At 37.8% G+C, this 20,400-nt stretch overlaps 1 protein-coding gene across 6 annotated transcripts in view; it reads left to right on the forward strand.

Moving 5' to 3' along the window:
- WDR26 (WD repeat domain 26) overlaps nt 1–20,400 on the forward strand; it is a 49,095-nt gene that overhangs the window by 14,777 nt on the left and 13,918 nt on the right. For all 6 annotated transcript variants that reach the window (XM_054659338.2, XM_054659339.2, XM_063809795.1 and 3 more), the window contains exons 5-9: nt 95–192; nt 1,294–1,450; nt 8,139–8,277; nt 15,117–15,257; nt 18,630–18,749. In XM_054659338.2, the coding sequence (XP_054515313.1) occupies nt 95–192; nt 1,294–1,450; nt 8,139–8,277; nt 15,117–15,257; nt 18,630–18,749 (655 nt within the window). The remainder of the gene's footprint in view (nt 1–94; nt 193–1,293; nt 1,451–8,138; nt 8,278–15,116; nt 15,258–18,629; nt 18,750–20,400) is intronic.

Raw genomic sequence — 20,400 nt, forward strand, 5'->3', positions numbered from 1 at the left:
AAGAAGCAGATAGCCAGATGGTCAGTACTTTTCAATTACATTTATTACAAAGAAATGGGTTTAATATTGGTTGCTTTCTCTGTTGTATTTTTAGGTATCTGATGTGTAGCCATGCAGAAGACCTACGTGCAAAAGCAGAATGGGAAGGCAAAGGGACAGCTTCCCGATCTAAACTATTGGATAAACTTCAGAGTAAGAGTCTTAATTTTTTATGTTGCTGTGTTTTCTCTTAGATTACAAATGGATACAGTGATCAATTAGGAAGACAGATGGGGAATATCTGGACATACTTTTATTGAGTGCTTAGAAGAGGGAGAATCCATTTTTTCAGACTCTGTCATGGAGTCTAAGAAGCTAACCTCAGGAGTCAGTGAAAGGGCACTGGTTCCAGAGCAGCCCTTCTTTCATTTGTATTATGTGATGATGTTCCCCCTTAAGATTTTGTTTGGGGGAAAAGTACTGTGTTTAGAGAAAAAAATATGTAAACCACAGTTTTAAGTCACAAGTGCTTTAAAGATTTTGTTGATTTCAATAGTAAGGTCCAGGTTTCTTTAGGTAAATTGTTTTATTCTTCCCCAACCATGTTATGTTTATTCTAGATTGTAATGCAGGTTTCATTTTTGCTGTATTTTTATGTAAAAGATGTTCTCTCTGAAAATTATATGATTCTATAATTTTGATGTTGAGATGACAGTGACGATCCTAAGAATCGCAAAGCCGTGCAGTTGGGGAGGTATAAGGGATTCAAGGATTGCAGTAGGTTGGTATGGATATCAAAACACCAGTTACTCCCTGAATTCACACAGTATCTTTGGCATTTGGAGCAATTTGTACTTGGTCTTAGCCAAAAGGCCAAGAGGCGATTTTTAGAGCAGTTTGATGGGAACTAGAACTTAACCTATTGCAACATTTGCCAAAATTTTGCTATTTGTTAAGTGGAGATTTTACTTACACCTGGTCTCCTGGTACACAATAATATCTAATATTCTTTTCATTGTTGTCTTCTTTTTCTTCATTTTGTTGTTGTTATTCCTCACTTATCCTCCCTGCCCCTAGAAAATCCACATATAAAGTAAACCCCTCCCACCAAATATATCCAATTTTATGAGCAACATAGCTATTGCTGCTGACAAATATTCGTAAAGCTCACGTATCGCATAACCCAGAACTTCTCTATTTAAGGAATAGATACTATTGGGGTAGGAACAAGTACAGCAGAAGATGAGCAAATGTCTTAAATAAAAGTTTACAGTTTATTATTATTTCTCTTTTTTAAAATATCTTCTATTAAAGCCTATTTACCACCATCAGTGATGCTTCCCCCACGGCGTTTACAGACTCTCCTGCGGCAGGCGGTGGAACTACAAAGGGATCGGTGCCTATATCACAATACCAAACTTGATAATAATCTAGATTCTGTGTCTCTGCTTATAGACCATGTTTGTAGTAGGTAAGAGGAAAACTTCCTATATTCTGAAACAGCCTAACATTTTACAAAATTTTAGTTTTCTTTTTTAGAGTCTTATCCTGTAGCTATATAACAGTTCATGTCTGATTTAGCATTTGTTCACGAGTAAAGCTGGAACTATGAAAATTGAAAATTATGAGAAATTTCTGTATGTTTACTTAGTAACCATACCTTGAGAACTGAAGTTGGGAAGCCAGTTTTTCGTTATCTATAGGTTTGGTTACTTGTTTTCTGTGTCTGACAATTTAACTATGTCCCAAATTATTTACTGCACATAAAGATCATGGTAATACTTTTTTCTTAATGAAAGTTCTGCTTTTTAGTAGAAGACAGGCTCTAAAAATGGCTAGGACAACAGCTATTAACTTATGGTTTGGGTTTTTTTTTACCATGTGTACCCATGTCCATAATTTAACTTGTAAGAATTCAGGCTTCTCTTTCGACATTAGGAGTATTTTGAGTAAAAATATACCTACTATTTTAATGGTCTCTAAAATTAAAGTATAGCTTTATTTTGTTCTTGATGTTTTTGTTGGTTTCTTTTTTAGACACAGCCTCTCTGTTGCCCAGGATAGAGTGCAGTGGCATGATCATAGGCTACTATATAGCCTTAGGCTCAAGTGATCCACTCACCTCAGCCTTCTGAGTAGCTAGGACTGTATAGGCATGCACTACCATGCCTGGCTAATTCTTCAGTTTTTTTGTAGAGATGGGGTCTCTTGCCCCAGCTGGTCTTGAACTTCTGGTCTCAAGCAATCGATACTTCTGCCTTGGCCTCCCAAAGCACTGGGATTACAGGCGTGAGCCTCCATGCTGGGCCTAAAGCATAGCTTTAATTTTAAGATATCAAATAACAAATTGTGAAATATTTCAGACTTCAAGAATGAAATAATTTGAATCTGGTGAACCAAACAAAAAGGAGAATAGAGAATAGCTGCAATGCATGTGCTCAGTTGCTTTTACCACTGATATCAAAGAACTAATGAAAGTAACATAAATAAGGACAAAAACATATTAAGTATGAGGGCTTTGGAATAACGAGGAACTTCTGAATAACCGTAAAAATTGTCTATATATGCATATCTCTACTGTGATATAAAATAATTTTTTACATGTGTATAAACCACTTTTGTACCTATTGAGTTTTTAACCTCACTCTCCCTACTTGAAGTACAAAAATAATAATTGTTTGAGATATTGGCCTTACATTACTTTATCTTAAAATATTAGATTATTACTTGGTACATATCTTAAATATTCTACAAGGAAGTGATTAGAAATTTTTTCCCCTATCCCTTTTAAACTCTTTAATAATGTTCATTGAGCTGCTTCTGAGGATTTAAAAATCTTTTTGTATAAAATTGAATAGCGATAGGAAGAGATAATAGATTAAAAGACTACATAGTTTCATGGTTCATAGCTCCATTCGCAGATTTGAGAACAGTGTTAAAATTAAGACGCTTGTGAACCCAAATCTTTTTTTGGTTCATAAATTTAAATATTTTGAAAGGTGGTGACTAGACATAATGGTTCAAGAGGTATCAGTACGTTAAGAGCTTGCCCTCCTGTTTGGAAACTGGAATCTATGGGAACATGACCAAAGTGTTTTAACATCTACATCAGTACCTATGAAACTAAGTGATGAAAAATACTTAATCTAACTTTTTCCAACCCTCAGGTCAGGGACCAAGCTCTCATAAGCCTGTGTAGAAAAGCAGTCCAGGCTGGGTGTGGTGGCTCACGCCTGTAATCCCAGCACTATGGGAGGCTGAGGTGGGCGGATCACGAGGTCAGGAGATTGAGACCATCCTGGCTAACACGGTGAAACCCTGTCTCTTCTAAAAAATACAAAAATTAGCCGGGCGTGGTGGTAGGCGCCTGTAGTCCCAGCTACTCGGGAGGCTGAGGCAGGAGAATGGTGTGAACCCAGGAGGCGGCGCTTGCAATGAGCTGAGATCACACCACTGCACTCTAGCCTGGGCGACAGAGTGAGACTCCATCTCAGAAAAAAAAAGAAAGAAAAAAGCAGTTTAGAGTTTTACAGAGGAATGAAAGCATCCTTTTTCTTCTGAAATAACCACTGATTAGAAGGTCTTCTCTGTAATCTTAAAACAAAACCTTCACTCTATGCTCCTACTTACCTCTCTTTCTCTCTCCCCCTCCACTTTAGAGCTGACTTCTTGAAATCATTGCCTACTACACATTCGCAATGTCTTTGTCCTTACTTTTCCTTCACTCTTCATATTTCTTTAGTATTAGGACCTGTGTAGCTAACATAATACCAGAATTGTAGATGTTGGTGAGAATACCTCTTTCACATTCAGTGGATATTTTCTAGCCTATATCTTCACCTTACTATAGCACTGTACTACTCTACTTTGAAACTTTTCCTTTGACTTCTAAAACATTCTAGATTCTTAGTTTAACTCCTGGCTACTCCTTAGGCTCTTCTTCTTTACCTGTCCCTTTAAGAAATACATGTTCCAGGCCGGGTGCAGTGGCTCACGCCTGTAATCCCAGTATTTGGGAGGCCGAGGCGAGTGGATCACGAGGTCGGGAGATCAAGACCATCCTGGCTAAAATGGTGTAATCCTGTCTCTACTAAAAATACAAAAAAAATAGCCGGGCATGGCGGCACACGCCTGTAGTCCCAGCTACTCAGGAGGCTGAGGCAGGAGAATCACTTGAACCTGGGAGGCAGAGGTTGCAGTGAGTAGAGATCACGCCACTGCACTCCAGCTTGGGCGACAGAGCAAGACTCCGTCTCAAAAAAAAAAAAGAAAGAAATACGTGTTCCAGAATTGTTTCTTCCCTCATCCTTAGTTATACTTCCATGGTTCTAATGACAACTAGATACAGGCCAGAGCTACAGAATTTACCTCCTGAGCCTTAGACCTTAATACCACAATTTGGGTTCTCAAGTACATTAAACACAGCATGTCCGAAACAGAACTTCCTTTCCCTCTCACCTATTTTTGCAAAATCTGCTTTTTCTTAAATTCCCTACCTCAGTGAAAAGCAACCATCTACCCAGTTTTCCCAAACCAGAAAACTTGGAGTCAGCCTTAGCTTTTTACTGTAGAGATTTTAAAGTCACTAAGAGAATAATGTCAGACATTACGTTATATACACAGTCTTGAGAGTGAGTTATGCCCTTTATTGCTAAACTGCAAAAATAGAACCTGAATTTACCTAGTTATTTTTTAATTTAAAAAATGTTTTTATTCAACACATGATCTTGCCCTGTAGCCCAAGTTGGAGTGCAGTGGTGCAATTATAGTTCACAGCAGCCTTGAACTCCCGTCTCAGCCTGAGCAGCTGGGGCTTCAGGTGTGGACCACCACACAGCTAATTTCAAAAAAAACTTTTTTGCTTTGTTTTTGTGTTTTCGTTGTTGTTTTGTGGTTTCTTTTTTTTTGGAGATGGGGTTGCTCACTGTGTTACCCAGGCCAATCTCAAACTCCTGGCCTCAGGTGATCCTCCCACCTTGTCCTTCCAAAGTGCTAGGGTTACAGGTATGAGCCACCATGCTGGGTCTGAACCTAAATTTAATTCCTATTATTTATCTAAAAGTCTTCAAAAGAAAAGTTGCTAATTTTTATTACCTTCTTTACTCTTTTAGAAACTAGATTTTAGCATTGGAACTAGAAAACTATTTTCAGAAATTAAATCTTAGCTTTGAAATTAAATACCAGCTTTTTTCTGGAGAATAAAGAATTATGAATAAATGAATTATTCTGATTAAAATTATTCTGATTAAAATGAATTATTCTGAATAAAAAATCCTGATGTACATTGAAAAGGTTTATTAGATTGTATACAATTTCTAGGCAGGGCATGGTGGCTCACACCTGTAATCCCAGCACTTTGGGAGGCCGAGGTGGGGAGATCACTTGAGCCCAGGAGTTTGAGACCAGCCTGGGCAACATGGCAAGACCCTGCCTCTACTAAAAATACAAAAATTAGCCGGGTGTGGTGGTGGGTGCCTGTAATCCCAGCTGCTCGGGAGGCTGAAGCAGGAGAATTGCTTGAACCCGGGAGGTAGAGATTGCAGTGAGCCGAGATCGTGCCACTGCATTCCAGCCTGGGCAACAAGCGAAACTCAGTCTCAAAAAAAAAAAACAGGCCGGGCGTGGTGGCTCACGCCTGTAATCCCAGCACTTTGAGAGGCCAAAGTGGCTGGATCACGTGAGGTCAGGAGTTTGAGACCAGCCTGGCCAACTTGATGAAACCCTGTCTCTACTAAAAATACAAAAAAATCAGCCAGGTGTAGTGGTGCGCACCTGTAATCCCAGCTGCTGGGGAGGCTGAGGCAGGAGAATCACTTGAACCCAGGAGGTGGAGGTTGCAGTGAGCAGAGATCGCACCACTGCACTCCATCCTGAGCAACAGAGCGAGACTCCATCTCAAAAAAACAAACAAAGATAAACATTAGAGGAGGAAAAAACTATTTCTGATACTGAAATTGCTTATTTGATTGGAATTTTGTCCAGCAGTGCCTTGAAAAATATGATTTTAAAATGGTATTTGGAAAGAAAACTGGTCTTGGAGTCAACCATAGGTCCAAATCTTAGTACAATTACTTATCAGTTTTATAACATCTGGTAAATTATTTGTCCTCTTTGAGCCTCATGAAAATGGGGATAATAGTACTTCCATGAGCAATATTATATGTGAAGTGTCTAAAGCAGCATTTGGCACCTAGTAATTGCTTAATAAATGTCAGCTAGTATTGATTATTTTATCTAAAATCACACATGTATAGTAGTAATATTAAAGCAATTTAATTTAAAAATCTGAAAGTTTAAAACAGCCTGCAAATACCCATCTGCTAAGGTAGATTGCCATGTGTACCAAATAAAGAATGTTAATTTATTTTTAAATGTATATTTTGTTTCAGACTGGTGAATTGACAAAATGTAATTCTAAATTATTGATTGGGAAAAGAAGCAAGGAAGACCGTGTTTCAAGATACACTTAAAGGTGTATCCATTAATGTTTAAATAACGTTTTTTTTTGGGGGGGGGGGTTTGTTGTTGTTGTTTGAGACTGTCTCACTCTGTCACCCAGGCTGGAGTGGAGTGGCATGATCTTGGCTCACTGCAACCTCCACCTCCCGCATTCAAGCGATTCTCCTGCCTCAGCTTCTTGAGTAGCTGAGAGTACAGGCATGTGTCACCACACCCGACTAATTTTTGTATTTTTAGTAGAGATGAGGTTTCACCATGTTGGCCAGGCCAGTCTTGAACTCCTGACCTCTGATCCGTCTGCCTTGGCCTCCCAAAGTGCTGGGATTACACGTGTGAGCCACCATGCCCAGCCTACTCAAATAACATTTTTTATAATACAGAGAATTTATAAGGTAGAGCTGTTCTGTCTAAACAGTAGCCACTAACTACATGTGTCCATTTAAATTCAAATGTAAAATAATTCAAATTAAATAAATCAAGTTCCTCCAGCTTACTGGCCACATTTCAAGTGTTCAATAGCCACTTGTAGTGAGGGCTACCATATTAGATAACACAGGTATATAGCATTTCCACTGTCACAGAAAGTTCTGTTGGACAGTTGATATAGAGGTTGGAAAAGAATGATTTTTTTTTAAATGAGTGCTTAATGAAAATAGTCATTTAAGTTGGTAAACCGGATCATAAATCACAAAATTCTTTGCCCTTGATATATAATATTAGCTGCCATTTATGAGGTACTAGCTAAGTGTCAGATTCAGTCTAAATGGTTTATAGTCATTTTCTCTTCCTCTTATTTCATCCTTGGGTAAGGAATTCTGTAAGGCAGATACTTTAATCTTTGTTTGATAGTTGGAAAAATTGAGATTTAGAGAGGTTAATTTAATATCTCAGAATCATAGCTAAGTGACTGAGCCAAGATTTAAATCTAAGTCTGTCAGACTACTGCTCCCATTCTTAAGGCTTTGCTCTTAACTACTGTACTCCTTGCCATATATTGCACTTCTCCTGTGCATCCCCCCAAATATTATTAATCACATTTGAGTATCTCTTACATTCCAGAAATTTTAAATGTATTTCTAATTCTTACGAGAATTCTAAGAACCCTGTTAGGTAGATACTAATCTCCTTTTGTAGATGTGGGAACTCAGGCTAAGAGTTGTTAAATAACTTGCCAAAGACATTAAAGCTTGTGAGTGAGAAGGACCTAAACTCATTATCTGGAGCCTATTCTGATTTTGGTTTTGGTTTGTTTGTTTTTTGAAATGATCTCACTCCATCACCCAGGCTGGAGTGCAGTGGTGCAGTCATAACTCACTGCAGCCTCTTAACTCCCAGGCTCAAGCAATACTTCCCCCTCAGCCTCCCCAGTAGCAAGTAAAAAAAAACATGTAGCTGGGCCTGGTGTCACAGGTCTGTGGTCCCAGCTACTCAGGAAGCTGAGGTGGGAGAGTTTCTTGACCCCAGGCGGTCAGGGCTACAGTGATCTATGATTGTGCTACTGTACAACAGTACAGAGCCTGGGCAACAGAGAGACCCTGTCTCAAAAAAAAAAAAAAAAAAAGATTTACAAATGCATTCACTTCTCATTTTTAAAGTTAGTGATGTGATCTTCAAAGAAGTTTTGTCAGTTATTTAACCTTTTTTATTATTATTACTCTAATCTGTTTTGAAAGAATAATTTGTGGACCTCTTTGTTTTAGGAGGCAGTTCCCATGTTATACGCAGCAGATACTTACGGAGCATTGTAATGAAGTGTGGTTCTGTAAATTCTCTAATGATGGCACTAAACTAGCAACAGGATCAAAAGATACAACAGTTATCATATGGCAAGTTGATCCGGTATGTACCCCAATATGAGTGTTTATATTACAAAAGGGGATAATTTTGAATCTAATTCATTGATTACATATTTTTAAGTATATATGTATCAATAGTATTCTTTTCCAAGAGCATTTTTTATCATTTTTGTTACATCTTCATGTGTTGTATAGATAATATATGTAAGTTAATATTATCAACATTGTTGAGTGTTTATGTGCTAACGATAATGTTAAATCTGTGTATGCATTATCTAATTTAATATTCTGAAAAACTCTGTGAGGTGCTAACATCTCCTGCAGTCAGATGAGGAAACTGAGGTAGAAGTTAAATGCTTTGACTCTCACAGTTAGTACGTGACAAAGTTTGACTCAAATCCCGGAATACCTTGACTCCAAACCCACTGCTATTAACGTATCTGCCAATTTATATCTTTGTTATACTTGGTTGAAAGATTAGGCCAGGCACGGTGGCTCATGCCTGTAATCCCAGCACTTTGGGAAGCCGAGGCAGGAGGATCACTTGAGCTCAGGAGTTCAAGAGCAGCCTGGACAACATAGAGGAGAGTCTGTCACTACAAAAAATTAGCCAGGCATGATGGTACACACCAGTCGTCCCAGCTATTCGAGAGGATGAAGTGGGAGGATCACTTGAGCCCGGGAGGTGGAGGCTACAGTGAGCTGTGACCTTGATACTGCACACTCAAGGCTGGGCAACAGAGTGAGACCCTGTCTCAAAAAAAAAAAAAGAAAGAAAGATTAATACAATGTCCATTCTGTCCCAACCACAAGTTAGAAAAGACTCATTACTCTTTTGCCTTCTGAAGCCCATCATTATCTTGTATAATTTGTGGACCTTGTTGTGTAATCCTTTCCCCCTTTGTTTTCCCATTGATATATATGAAAAGTATTTTATTCTGGATTTAAAATTCTAAGTTCCCTCTAAAATCAGATAAGTGTTCGTTTATAACCAGATGACCTATGGATTTGTTGTGGGTAATAAGTATTTTCATTTATTTCAACTAATTGAACATTTATCAAGTGATCAAAGGAACACATGACTCCGGATAGGTTAAGGAACTATATTTGGTTTAGGAGTCATTCACCTAAAATAAACTTCTTTTCTTTTCTTTTCCTCTTTTTTTTTTTTTGAGACAAAGTCTCGCTCTTGTCCCCCAGGCTGGAGTGCAATGGTGCGATCTTGGCTCACTGCAACCTCCACCTCCTGGGTTCAAGGGATTCTCCTGCCTCAGCCTCCCGAGTAGCTGGGATTACAAGCGCTTGCCACCACGCCTGGCTAATTTTTGTATTTTTAGTAGAGATGGGGTTTCACCATGTTGGCCAGACTGGTCTCAAACTCCTGACCTCAGGTGATCTGCCCGCCTCGGCCTCCCAAAGTGCTGGGATTACAGGCGTGAGCCACTACGTCCGGCCAAATAACTTATTTTGAAGTTTAGAATTAAAATATGCTATTAGCTCAGGATAAAGTTTTGGGCTCCCGTGTTGAGAAAAATAGAAAAAGGGAGCCACAGATGGAAATAATTTTTTTTTCTTTTCTTTTTTTTCTCTGAGACAGTATCTCACTGTGTCCCCCAGGGTGTAGTGCAGTGGGGCAATCTTGGCTCGCTGCAACCTCTACCTCCCAGATTCAAGAGATTCTTATGCCTCAGCCTCCCAACTAGCTGGGACTACAGGCAGGCGCCACGGCGCCCAGCTAATTTTTTCATTTTTGAAGTAGAGACGGGGTTTCACCATGTTGGCCAGGCTGGTATCATATTCCTGACCTCAGCTGATCGCCCACCTCGACCTCCCAAAGTGCTGGGATTACTGGCGTGAGTCACCATTCCCAGCCTAACAGTTCTTTTTAGAAGAGAAGTGAATTTGAGAGCATACACCAATTCTTGCATACCTATGTATGCTACAAACAATGAAAGGTAAATAAGATACATTCTTTACCATAAAGCAGTGGTTCTTTACCTTTTTTTGGTACCACGTACCTCTTTGGCAGTTTGGCAAACCTATGGACTCTTTCTCAGAATATGTTTAAATGCATAAATCAAAGCACATAGCAAGGCCAAATATATGTTATGTATTCATTTCTAAGGAAAGCCAGCTATATTGATATATAGTTAACATAGTACAAAAACATTTTTTATTTTTATTTAATGCTTTATTAATGCATTAAATAATAAATTCTAGCAGCAGATATAAGTACCAGAATTTTGAAGTAGTGATGAGCATAAATATTTCAAAGTATCTGCAACAACTATAATATGATATGAAAAGATGTAAGATTTCTCTTGTTAATGGAGTCACCTAATACTACCTAATTTAGTATACTAGCTAGTATACTACCCACCACTACCTAATATACTACCCTGTGTAATTACTAATATACCCAGTACTGCCTAATACTACCTTGTTAATTGCCTGCATTTGAGAGTGAAGGAAACACCAAATTTCAGGCTGTGTTTAATAATAATAGAGTTGTGTCTTTTTCTCATTTAAATTCATAGACCCCTGATTCTATCCCTGGACCCATTCTTGTAGATCTCAGGTTTAAAATTCCTGTGTAAAAAATGTACCGTTTAAATGAAAACAAAATTCAATGAAATAAGCATGATACATAATAGATAATACATAAAGTATTATGAAAGCGCAGGGAAGCTTTACAAGTCGAAATACCTCTTGAGAGTCTTATTGTGCATCACACAGGTGGACAACAGGAAAGTGGCATTCTAGGAAGACAGGAAAACCTCTTGCCCTCCTGTCCAACTCCAAAAAAAAAAAAAAAAAAAAAAAGAATGGGATGAGTAATGGCAGAGTGGGAGATTAGACTAGAAAAAGAGTTTGGGATCAAATCATAGCCTTTGCATACTATTCTGAGTTCTGTTTTCATTCACCAGGCATTTATTTGCATGATATATGAAAAAGAAGGTAGTAATACCAAAACTGTGCTTTATTAGTTTTTCCTAGTAGCAGTGTATAAGAATCCCCTTCATTTAGCCAGTATTTATTAAACACCTGTTGTGTGCCAGGTCTTTTGCTGTAGACAGACTAAGCACATGATAATATACCGTAATTTATAGTGGGTGCTACAGGAGCTCATCAAAGAGAGCCTACTGGAACAGCAAAGCTAGGGAAAGTAAGAAAAGTAAATATTAGGTGAAGAAGAGGTAAAGAACTATTTGGGCAAAACTAGTTAGGATAGGCCCTTGGGCAAAAGAAAACGTAACATGGCATTTAGGTGGTTTGGGGGAAGAGTTTTAGGTAGACTAGAGTTGAGGTTAATTAAATAGCAGCCAGATCAAGGAGGAGCTTTTGTATTCTTTGCTAAGAAGTTTAGACTCTTATGCCAGTGTTTCCCAGAGTGTTTTTGCAGGAATAATGGGTATGCAGAATTAATAGGTGTTACATGCAAAGGGCTTTTGTTGCCAGATTAGCTTGGGAAATGCAGAGTTAATGCTTACATTCCAATATGAAACAGAGAGACTTTTAGAGACTGTAATTTTTAGATAGCTGTATTATAGTGAGTCCTCTGGGACTGTTTGGTTCTTTTGGTATGATGGTATTTTTGTTATGTCAAATACTGTCTGAAAAAATTATAAGAAAATATGTGTTCTTTTTGGCCGGGTGCGGTGGCTTACCGCTGTAATCTCAGCACTTTGGAAGGCCGAGGCAGGTGAGTCACCTGAGGTCAGAAGTTCAAGCCAACCTGGCCAACATGGTGAAACCCCATCTCTAGTAAAAATAAAAAAAATTAGTCTGGCATGGTAGTGCGTGCCTGTAGTCCCAGCTACTTTGGAGGCTGAGGCAGGAGAATTGCTTGAACCTGGGAAGCGGAGGGTGCAATGAATTGAGAGTGCGCCACTGCACTCCAGCCTAGGCGACAGAGCAAGACTCCATCTCAAAAAAAAAAAAAAAAAAATTTATATATGTATATATATATGCCCTTTTTGAACGTGTGTGTGTGTGTTTTAATGGAGAGAAAAAAGTACATTTAAGAGAGCCTTAAAATTTGAGTTGATGTGATTCCAATGCCTACTTTCCTTTAACAGTTTTTCTTTGCCTAAAAAAGATGAATTTTACCCATTCCCCGCAGAATCCAAGCAAAGTCATATAGGCTCCACAAACATGTTATTTCCACTTTGAATAAATTAGTATAAAGGCACTGTGCTAATGAAGATATAGTATTGTTTTTGTTTTCAACTTTATCTTTTATAGGATTATATTTTTTTCATTCATGTACATAAAACAGTTTTTGAGTTAAATATATATTTTATATATATATATATTTTTTTTTTTTTTTAAAGACAGGGTCTCGCTGTGTCGCCCAGGCTGGAGTGCAGTGGCGCAATCTTGGCTCACTGTAACCTTCACCTCCCGGGTTCAAGCAATTCTCCTGCCTCAGCCTCCCGAGCAGCTGGGATTACAGGCACCCACCACCACACCCGGCTAATTTTTGTATTTTTAGTAGAGACAGAGTTTCACCACATTGGCCAGGCTGGTCTGAAACTCCTGACCTCAAGCTGTTCGCCTGCCTCAACCTCCCAAAGTGCTGGGATTACAGGCATGAGCCACCACACCTGGCTGAGTTAAATATTTCTAAAGGAGTTTGTCTTCAGTTTAAAAGCAAATCTTTGTGTTGATCTGGGGCAGTACTGTGAATGAAAATTTGTTCCTGGAAGATCTTGAGCTAGTCAGGAAGACTTGACTTGCTTAGTAAATTATTTAAACCATTTTGACCTAATGATATTGCTGATCTAATACAAATACCTCTTACCCACTTCCCAAAGAAGAATCAGAAGTAGTCGCATTGTTAACTATTCAATTTTATCAAAACAATGGTGATTTGGACTAGATAATTGTATGAATGATAAACTTAGGGTTCAGTGAAGAAACAATAGTGTAAACATAATCCATTTTGCAATGACATTTCTTAGGAGGGGAGGAATCTCCAACCTAATTTTATCAGACTAGTTCCCAACTTTTTTCAACTGCTGGTGGGTCATCCCATTGGAATTTCCCCCCCACCCCCCCAGGCTCAAAGCTAAACTCAATAAATCTTAAGACTAAAGTCTAAAACTTATTGTTTCTTCCCACCTTTAGTCAAATTCTTACTTCCTCTATTTCTTGTAAACATCCATCCCTATCCCCTAAACCAGCAATCTGGAGGTTGTCTTTGAAGATTTTTTGTTATTTTCTGTCATGTCATTTTTATCTCCACAATATCTTTTTTTCTTTTTATAACAGGGATCTCCCTATGTTGTCCAGGTCGGTCTTGAACTCCTGGACTCAAGCAGTCCTCCAGCCTCAGCCTCTCAAAGTATGGGCATGAGCCATAGTGTCCAGCCCAAAATATCTTTTGATTCTGACCTCTTTTAGTCCTTAACATCTTACGTTAGGGCCTCATTTTTTGGGAACTGACTGTGAACTATGTATGGCTCATTATGGTTCCATTGTCCCTTTATGGTTTCCTTATCCTGTGTCTTTCTGATTCATCTTCCACATTGTTATCCTAGTTCTCTTCCTAAAGCCAAATATCACACTGTATATTCCCTAGCTTACAAATTTTAAGTGGCTTTTCACACATAGGGAAAATGTAACCCCTTAGCCTACAACAAACATGTCAACTCTTGCAGCCTTGTCACTTGCCACATCTACATTTGCACTTCACAGTTCAGCTTGCATAGCATACAATATGGGCTTTTAAGTGAGGCAGCCCAGATTCAAATCCCCATTGCACTACAAACAGGCATGTTTCTAACCTTTCTAAACTTTCGTTTCTTTCCCTATAATATGAGAGGGGGTAATATTCTAGATTTGTGAGAATTAAATGAAGTATTGTTTGTGAATAGTGCTAGTAGTGGTTAGCATTAATAAGTGGTAGCTTTGCTGGTAGGATTGTAAAATGGTGCAACCACTTGGAAAACAGTTTGGCAGTTTCTCAAAATGTTAAACAGAGTTAGCATACGACCCAGAAATTCCACTCCTATGTATATACCCAAGAGAAATGGAAACATATGTCTACACAAAAACTCATACATATTCATAACAGCATTATTCATAATAGCCAAAAAGTAGAGAAACAGTCCAAATGTTCATCACCTCATGAATGGATAAACAAAATAATTATACTGTTAAATATTATTCAGCAATAAAAAGAGATTAAATACTAATACATTCTATAACACGGATGAACCCTGAAAACATGCTAAGTGAAAGAAGCCAATTAAAAGAGACCACATCATGTATAAGCCTATTTATGTGAAACGTCCAGAATAGGCAAATCTATAGAGACAGAGACAGAAAGTAGTGGTTGCCAGGGGCTGCAGGGAGGGGTATGGCAGCTGCTGATGGGTAGGAGGTTTCTTTGGGAAATGATGAGAATGTTCTAAAAATTAGATGGTGTGATGGTTGCACAACTCTGAATATACTAAAATATACTGAGTTGTATACTTTAAAAGGATGAATTTTATGGTAAGTTATATCTCAAGTTGTTTAAAAATATGTAAGAGATAGCTCTTATTATACCCATCTGTTTTCAGTTGCTTTGAAAGCTTTCTAAGGTCAAATTCAATATATCTTTATACATATATTAAAAATGTTAATATATCTTTATATTTTCATCAAGTACACAATGACTTGTATATAGTAGATGCCTAATAGTGTAGTAGATGCTTAATAGATGTTGCAATGTGAATGAGTCTTTATGAAGCAAGCTGTTAAAGGGAAAATTGGTCTGAAAATTTCCTCAGATTAAATTATCAAAGTACATCTTTGTAGCTATTTAAGTTCTTACATTGGGAAACAATGACTTTAGTGATAGGGGTTAACTGAATTGTTTATTTTCCCTCCCAGGATACACACCTGCTAAAACTGCTTAAAACATTAGAAGGACATGCTTATGGCGTTTCTTATATTGCATGGAGTCCAGATGACAACTATCTTGTTGCTTGTGGCCCAGATGACTGCTCTGAGCTTTGGCTTTGGAATGTACAAGTGAGCGAGTTCCATCTTTGGTTGAGCTTTTAAGTACAGCATAGTCATAATGTACATATTCATTATAACTTTATTGATTTATATAATATAACCGTTCAACCTAAATTACTATACTGTATCTCTTAGTTATTCAAGTGGAACCCAAGTTTCCAGATTTATCAATTTAAGTATTATGCTCAGTAATATATTTTTGGAAGAATGATCAGTAAGTGTTTTCAGGATGTTTGGCTTTGTCCTATGGAATTTATGCTATTTACTGTGGTTCTTCAGAAAGAATTTTATAATGGTTTCATAGTTTCACAATTGTACATTACACCTACCTTTGAAATGTTAAAGGTCAGCATTAAACCAAATTTTCGATTCTGATGGCAGTTGCACTGTCTCCTTACCTATATTTAATATACTAAGCTAGTTTAGTGAGGCTAACTGATGTTTTCAGTACTTATTACTAAGGGCTTTATTGCTTGGTTTGTTCGTTTGTTTGTTTGTTTTTGAGACAGAGTCTCACTCTGTCGCCCAGGCTGGAGTGCGGTGGCGCAATCTCGGCTCACTGCAGCCTCCACCTCCTGGGTTCAAGCGATTCTCCTGCCTCAGCCTCCAGAGTAGCTGGGATTACAGGCACCCGCCACAACGCCTGGCTAATTTTTGTATTTTCAGCACAGAAGAGGTTTCATCATGTTGGCCAGGCTAGTCTCGAACTCTTCACCTAAAGTGATCCGCCTGCCTCGGCCTCCCAAAGTGTTAGGATTACAGGCGTGAGCCACCGTGCCCGGTCCATTGCTGTTTATATATGAAAATTTGAATTTTATGCAGGGTCCCATTTTAGGAAAAGTCGGCATTAGGTTCAGTTTGTTATTTACAGTTCATGTTTTAGAAACCCTGTAGTTATAATAGTAAGACTGCCTTGCTGGTCAGTCATTTCCTTGTTTCAACTCCAGCTTTTTATTAAGAAAATTTTCAAATATTAAGAAAAGTCGAAATAGGACAATGATGATCTATGTGCCCACCACTGTAGATTCAATAATTGTTAACATTTTGTGATATTTTATTTGTACATACATGCATAGAAACATGCATTTGTGGCCGGGCACGGTGGCTCACGCCTATAATCCCAGCACTTGGGGAGGCCGAGGTGGGTAAATCACGAGGTCAGGAGTTCAAGACCAGCCTGGCCAAGATGGTGAAACCCCGTCTCTACTAAAACTACAAAAATTAGCAGGTGCAGTGGCAGGTGCCTGTAATCCCAGCTACTCGGGAGGCTGAGGCAGGAGAATCGCTTGAACCCAGGAGGCAGGCTGGGATCGTGCCACTGCACTCCAGCCTGGGCAACAGAGTCAGACTCCATCTCAAAAAAAAAAAAAAAAAAAAAAGAAATGTGCATTTGTACTTACATATATATTACATATATATACATATCTAAAATATTTGAAAGTAAATTAGATATCTTACCTTAAATACTTAAGCATGTATCTTTTAAAAAATAACGTTCTACCTATTCAAACATTATGATATCTAAGAACATTAACTATAATTCTCTAATATCTAGTACTCATGATCAAAATCCACAATTGTTCCCAAAATGTGTTTTATGCCATTTTTGTCAAATCAGCATTTAATCAATGCTGTATTTGTGATTGGGTTCAGGGAGGTGGCAAAACATAGAGTAGAATATTAAAATTGCTTTCTCTCAGTAAAACAGAGCTCGCAGTGAGTCTGACCTAGAAGATCAAAGAAAACTTTTTTCCATTAAAGCTTTCTTTCCACCTTCCAAAGGAGAAAGTATGTTGTCTTAATCCTGTAACAGAAATTTAATGTAGAGTGCCTTTGTAGTCTTCCTTTGACCAATTAAACTGTGTTCTAACATAACTTTCATTGTGTAGTACTTTATATACTTAAAATTTCTTCTAAAAGGGTGATCTAATCAGTTTTCAGATTTCTTTAATCATTTCTTAAATTAGAAAAATCCTTTCTAATCTAATAACCTCATGTACTCACTATTTAGAGCATAATAAGAGAAGACAAACCATTTCTGCCTTCAGAATTTAGTGTGTTAATGTATTTGTCAATGGAAAATGCCAAGAATTTAGCTATTGCTTGTGTATTTGTGCTCTAAACTTTCAACTGTTTATATCAGTCAACCCAAAAGAGTAAATAGGGGAGAGTAGTTAACAATTTGGGGGAAGGATTTATATTGCTGAACACTTTTTTTCCAGTGTAAGGGAAACCTGGTTTTCTGTTTTTGTGCCCTCTTTTAGTACTTGGCCCCATTTCCTAATCATACCCTTTGTTTTCACTCTTTTATTTCTACTTTTGATTACCCATTTCTCACAGGAAAACTATCCCCATGTACCTTTTATTATTATACCAAGGGCAGCTATTATCTCTCAGATCCTGTTTCTAATCCATGAACAAAATGGAATCAAGACTAGATTAAATGGTATGTGTATACCTTCTAAGTTGAGTAATTCAGAAAATGTAACAGGAGGATACCTGAGGGTTGTAACCACTAAATATTCTTACTTAGAAATGCCATGGAATGGCTATGTTAAACAGTACACAGGTTCCTCTTTCTAGTGCTTTTCATTGAAATAAGGTTGTGTATCAGAAAAATGTTTTTTTCTCTCTTTCTACCTTTCCTACTATATTGTGAGCATTTGAATATGAAATTTAACATAATTTATGTAGACTGCCCTTTGCCTACTTTATGGGCATAGTTTTTCTCTTTTTTTTTCTTCTTTTTTCTTTTTTTTTTTTTTTTTTTTTTTTTTTGAGACAGTCTCACTCTGTCACCCAGGTTGGAGTGCAGTGGCATGATCTCAGCTCACTGCAACCTCCACCGCCTGGGTTCAAGTGATTCTCGTGCCTAAGCCTCTTGAATAGCTGGGATTATAGGCATGCACCACCACGTATGGGTACAGTTTTTTACTCATTAATCATGTTCTTGAGGAATTGCTAATTGCATTAACTGCAGTTTTAGAATAAAATTTATAAAAAACTTTGGACTGAGAAGTGGAAGCTCAGAAGGAATAGGTATGTAGTCTTGGGCTTTTCATTATCTTGCTTGGGAAAAATTACATGTTTTAGTTTATGCATATAATTGATTTGCGATGAGAGATTTATTGAAGTTTATCTCATCATATCTACTCTTTGGGTTACCTGTGCCAGACATTGTTCAACTGCTGGGTTTTTCTTCAAGTTCTTAATTTCTCTTCTGAGTGCTGTTGTCTCTTTTTTGTAGGGTCACTTAATTCATTACTCTACTTAGAATGAACTGGGAAACCAGCCAGACATCCCAGTTATTTTTTTTTTTCTCACATATTTCCTTTAGAGGGGTATCTTGAAGGTCTCATTTACAGTTTTATTTGCTTATAGACAGGAGAACTAAGGACAAAAATGAGCCAGTCTCATGAAGACAGTTTGACAAGTGTGGCTTGGAATCCAGATGGGAAGCGCTTTGTGACTGGAGGTCAGCGTGGGCAGTTCTATCAGTGTGTAAGTATTCAGTGCCCCCTTCCCAGTATCTGTTGGTTTAAAAGCAAATGTACTTTTGTTTAAACAATTTCCTTGACTCAGTATCTTACAAAGTATACTCTGTGGGCCAGGCATGGAGGCTCACACCTGTAATCCCAGCACTTTGGGAGGCCGAGGCAGGTGGATCACCTGAGATCAGGAGTTCAAGACCAGTCTGGCCAACATGGTGAAACCCTGTCTCTACTAAAAATACAAAAATTAGCTGGGCATGGTGGTGGGCACCTGTAATCCCAGCTACTTGGGAGGCTGAGGCAGGAGAATTGCTTGAACTCAGGAGGCGGAGATTGCAGTGGGCCAAGATCGCGCCATTGCACTCCAGCCTGGGCAACAAGAGTGAAACTCTGTCTCAAAAAAATACATAAATAAAACAAAATATACTCTATGAACACCTACTTTGCTGTCGTCGTAGACAAGCGCTGTCCAATAGAATTTTCTGGGTCATTTTTTCCTTTCTTTTAAACATTTCAAATGTTTGTACAAAGTATAGACTTTGGATTTAGTAGAACAAAAAAATGTGTTTTGCTAAACATTTTTGTTTTTATGAGCAAGTTTCTAATTTATAAGAATTGAAAAGATTTTTTAAATTTCTTTTGAGATTTTTGTAACCAAAAAAAAAAAATACTGAATTTTATGAGTAGACTCCCTTTAATATTTGAATAATAAAAGTGGTGACAGGTGCTACCAGAGTACTTTTCAATCTTTGTGTCAGCTTCTAATAAGTAGCTGCCCTAATTATTTTGAATTGTTGGAATGATAAAAATAAGTTTTATGGCAAGGTAAACTTTATATCATAAGTATCATTTATATCATAAATCATAGTTTACCTTGCCATGAAACTTTCTCTGTTACTTGCAGTGTAGTCTAGATTCTGTGTCTCATATTACAGACTCACATGGTTCCAGTATGCATGTCCAGATTTTTTTTGTTGTTTTTTAAGAGACAGGGTCTTGCTCTCTGCCACCCATGCTAGAGTACAGTGGTGTGATCATGGCTCACTGCAGCCTCAAACTTCTGGGCTCAAATGATCCTCCCGCCTTGGCCTCCCAACGTGCTGGGATTATAGGCATGAGCTACCACACCCGACCCCAGATCAATTTTTTAAACTAAAACAAGATAATAAATCATTTAATTTAGCTAAAACAGGTTATCAGTTTCTTTTATTAAGCTCGTTTGGAGCACATGGATTTTGGTGTTATATTATCTCAATATGGTTATGAATTGTTCTTAATTCCCTGCGTGCAAGATGATCATGTATGTTTCTGCTGAGTTTGCTGTCCTATACTGTGTTAAGGCATCAAGATACAGGATTATCTAACTTATAAAATGGGAAGGGTTGTTCCTCTCAGAACTTTGGATATTCAATGAGATAATGACTATAAGAGCTTTGATCTGTAGAGCACATTACAAATTTGGTAAATTTTTGAAAAATGTCATTAACAGATTCCTCCAGTCTGTATGAAGCTGTAAAATGTTTTAGAATCTTTTTCCATTTCACAACTCCTAAATATTAGGACAAATTCCAGTATAGTGAATTTTAAAGGAACGTTTAAATTGTTTTTGAATAAAAGTAAGACCTTACTTGGAACTTAGGGACTGTTTCTTTCTTTGTGTT

Source organism: Pan troglodytes, chromosome 1 (genome assembly GCF_028858775.2).
Source record: "Pan troglodytes isolate AG18354 chromosome 1, NHGRI_mPanTro3-v2.0_pri, whole genome shotgun sequence".
NCBI lineage: Eukaryota > Metazoa > Chordata > Mammalia > Primates > Hominidae > Pan > Pan troglodytes.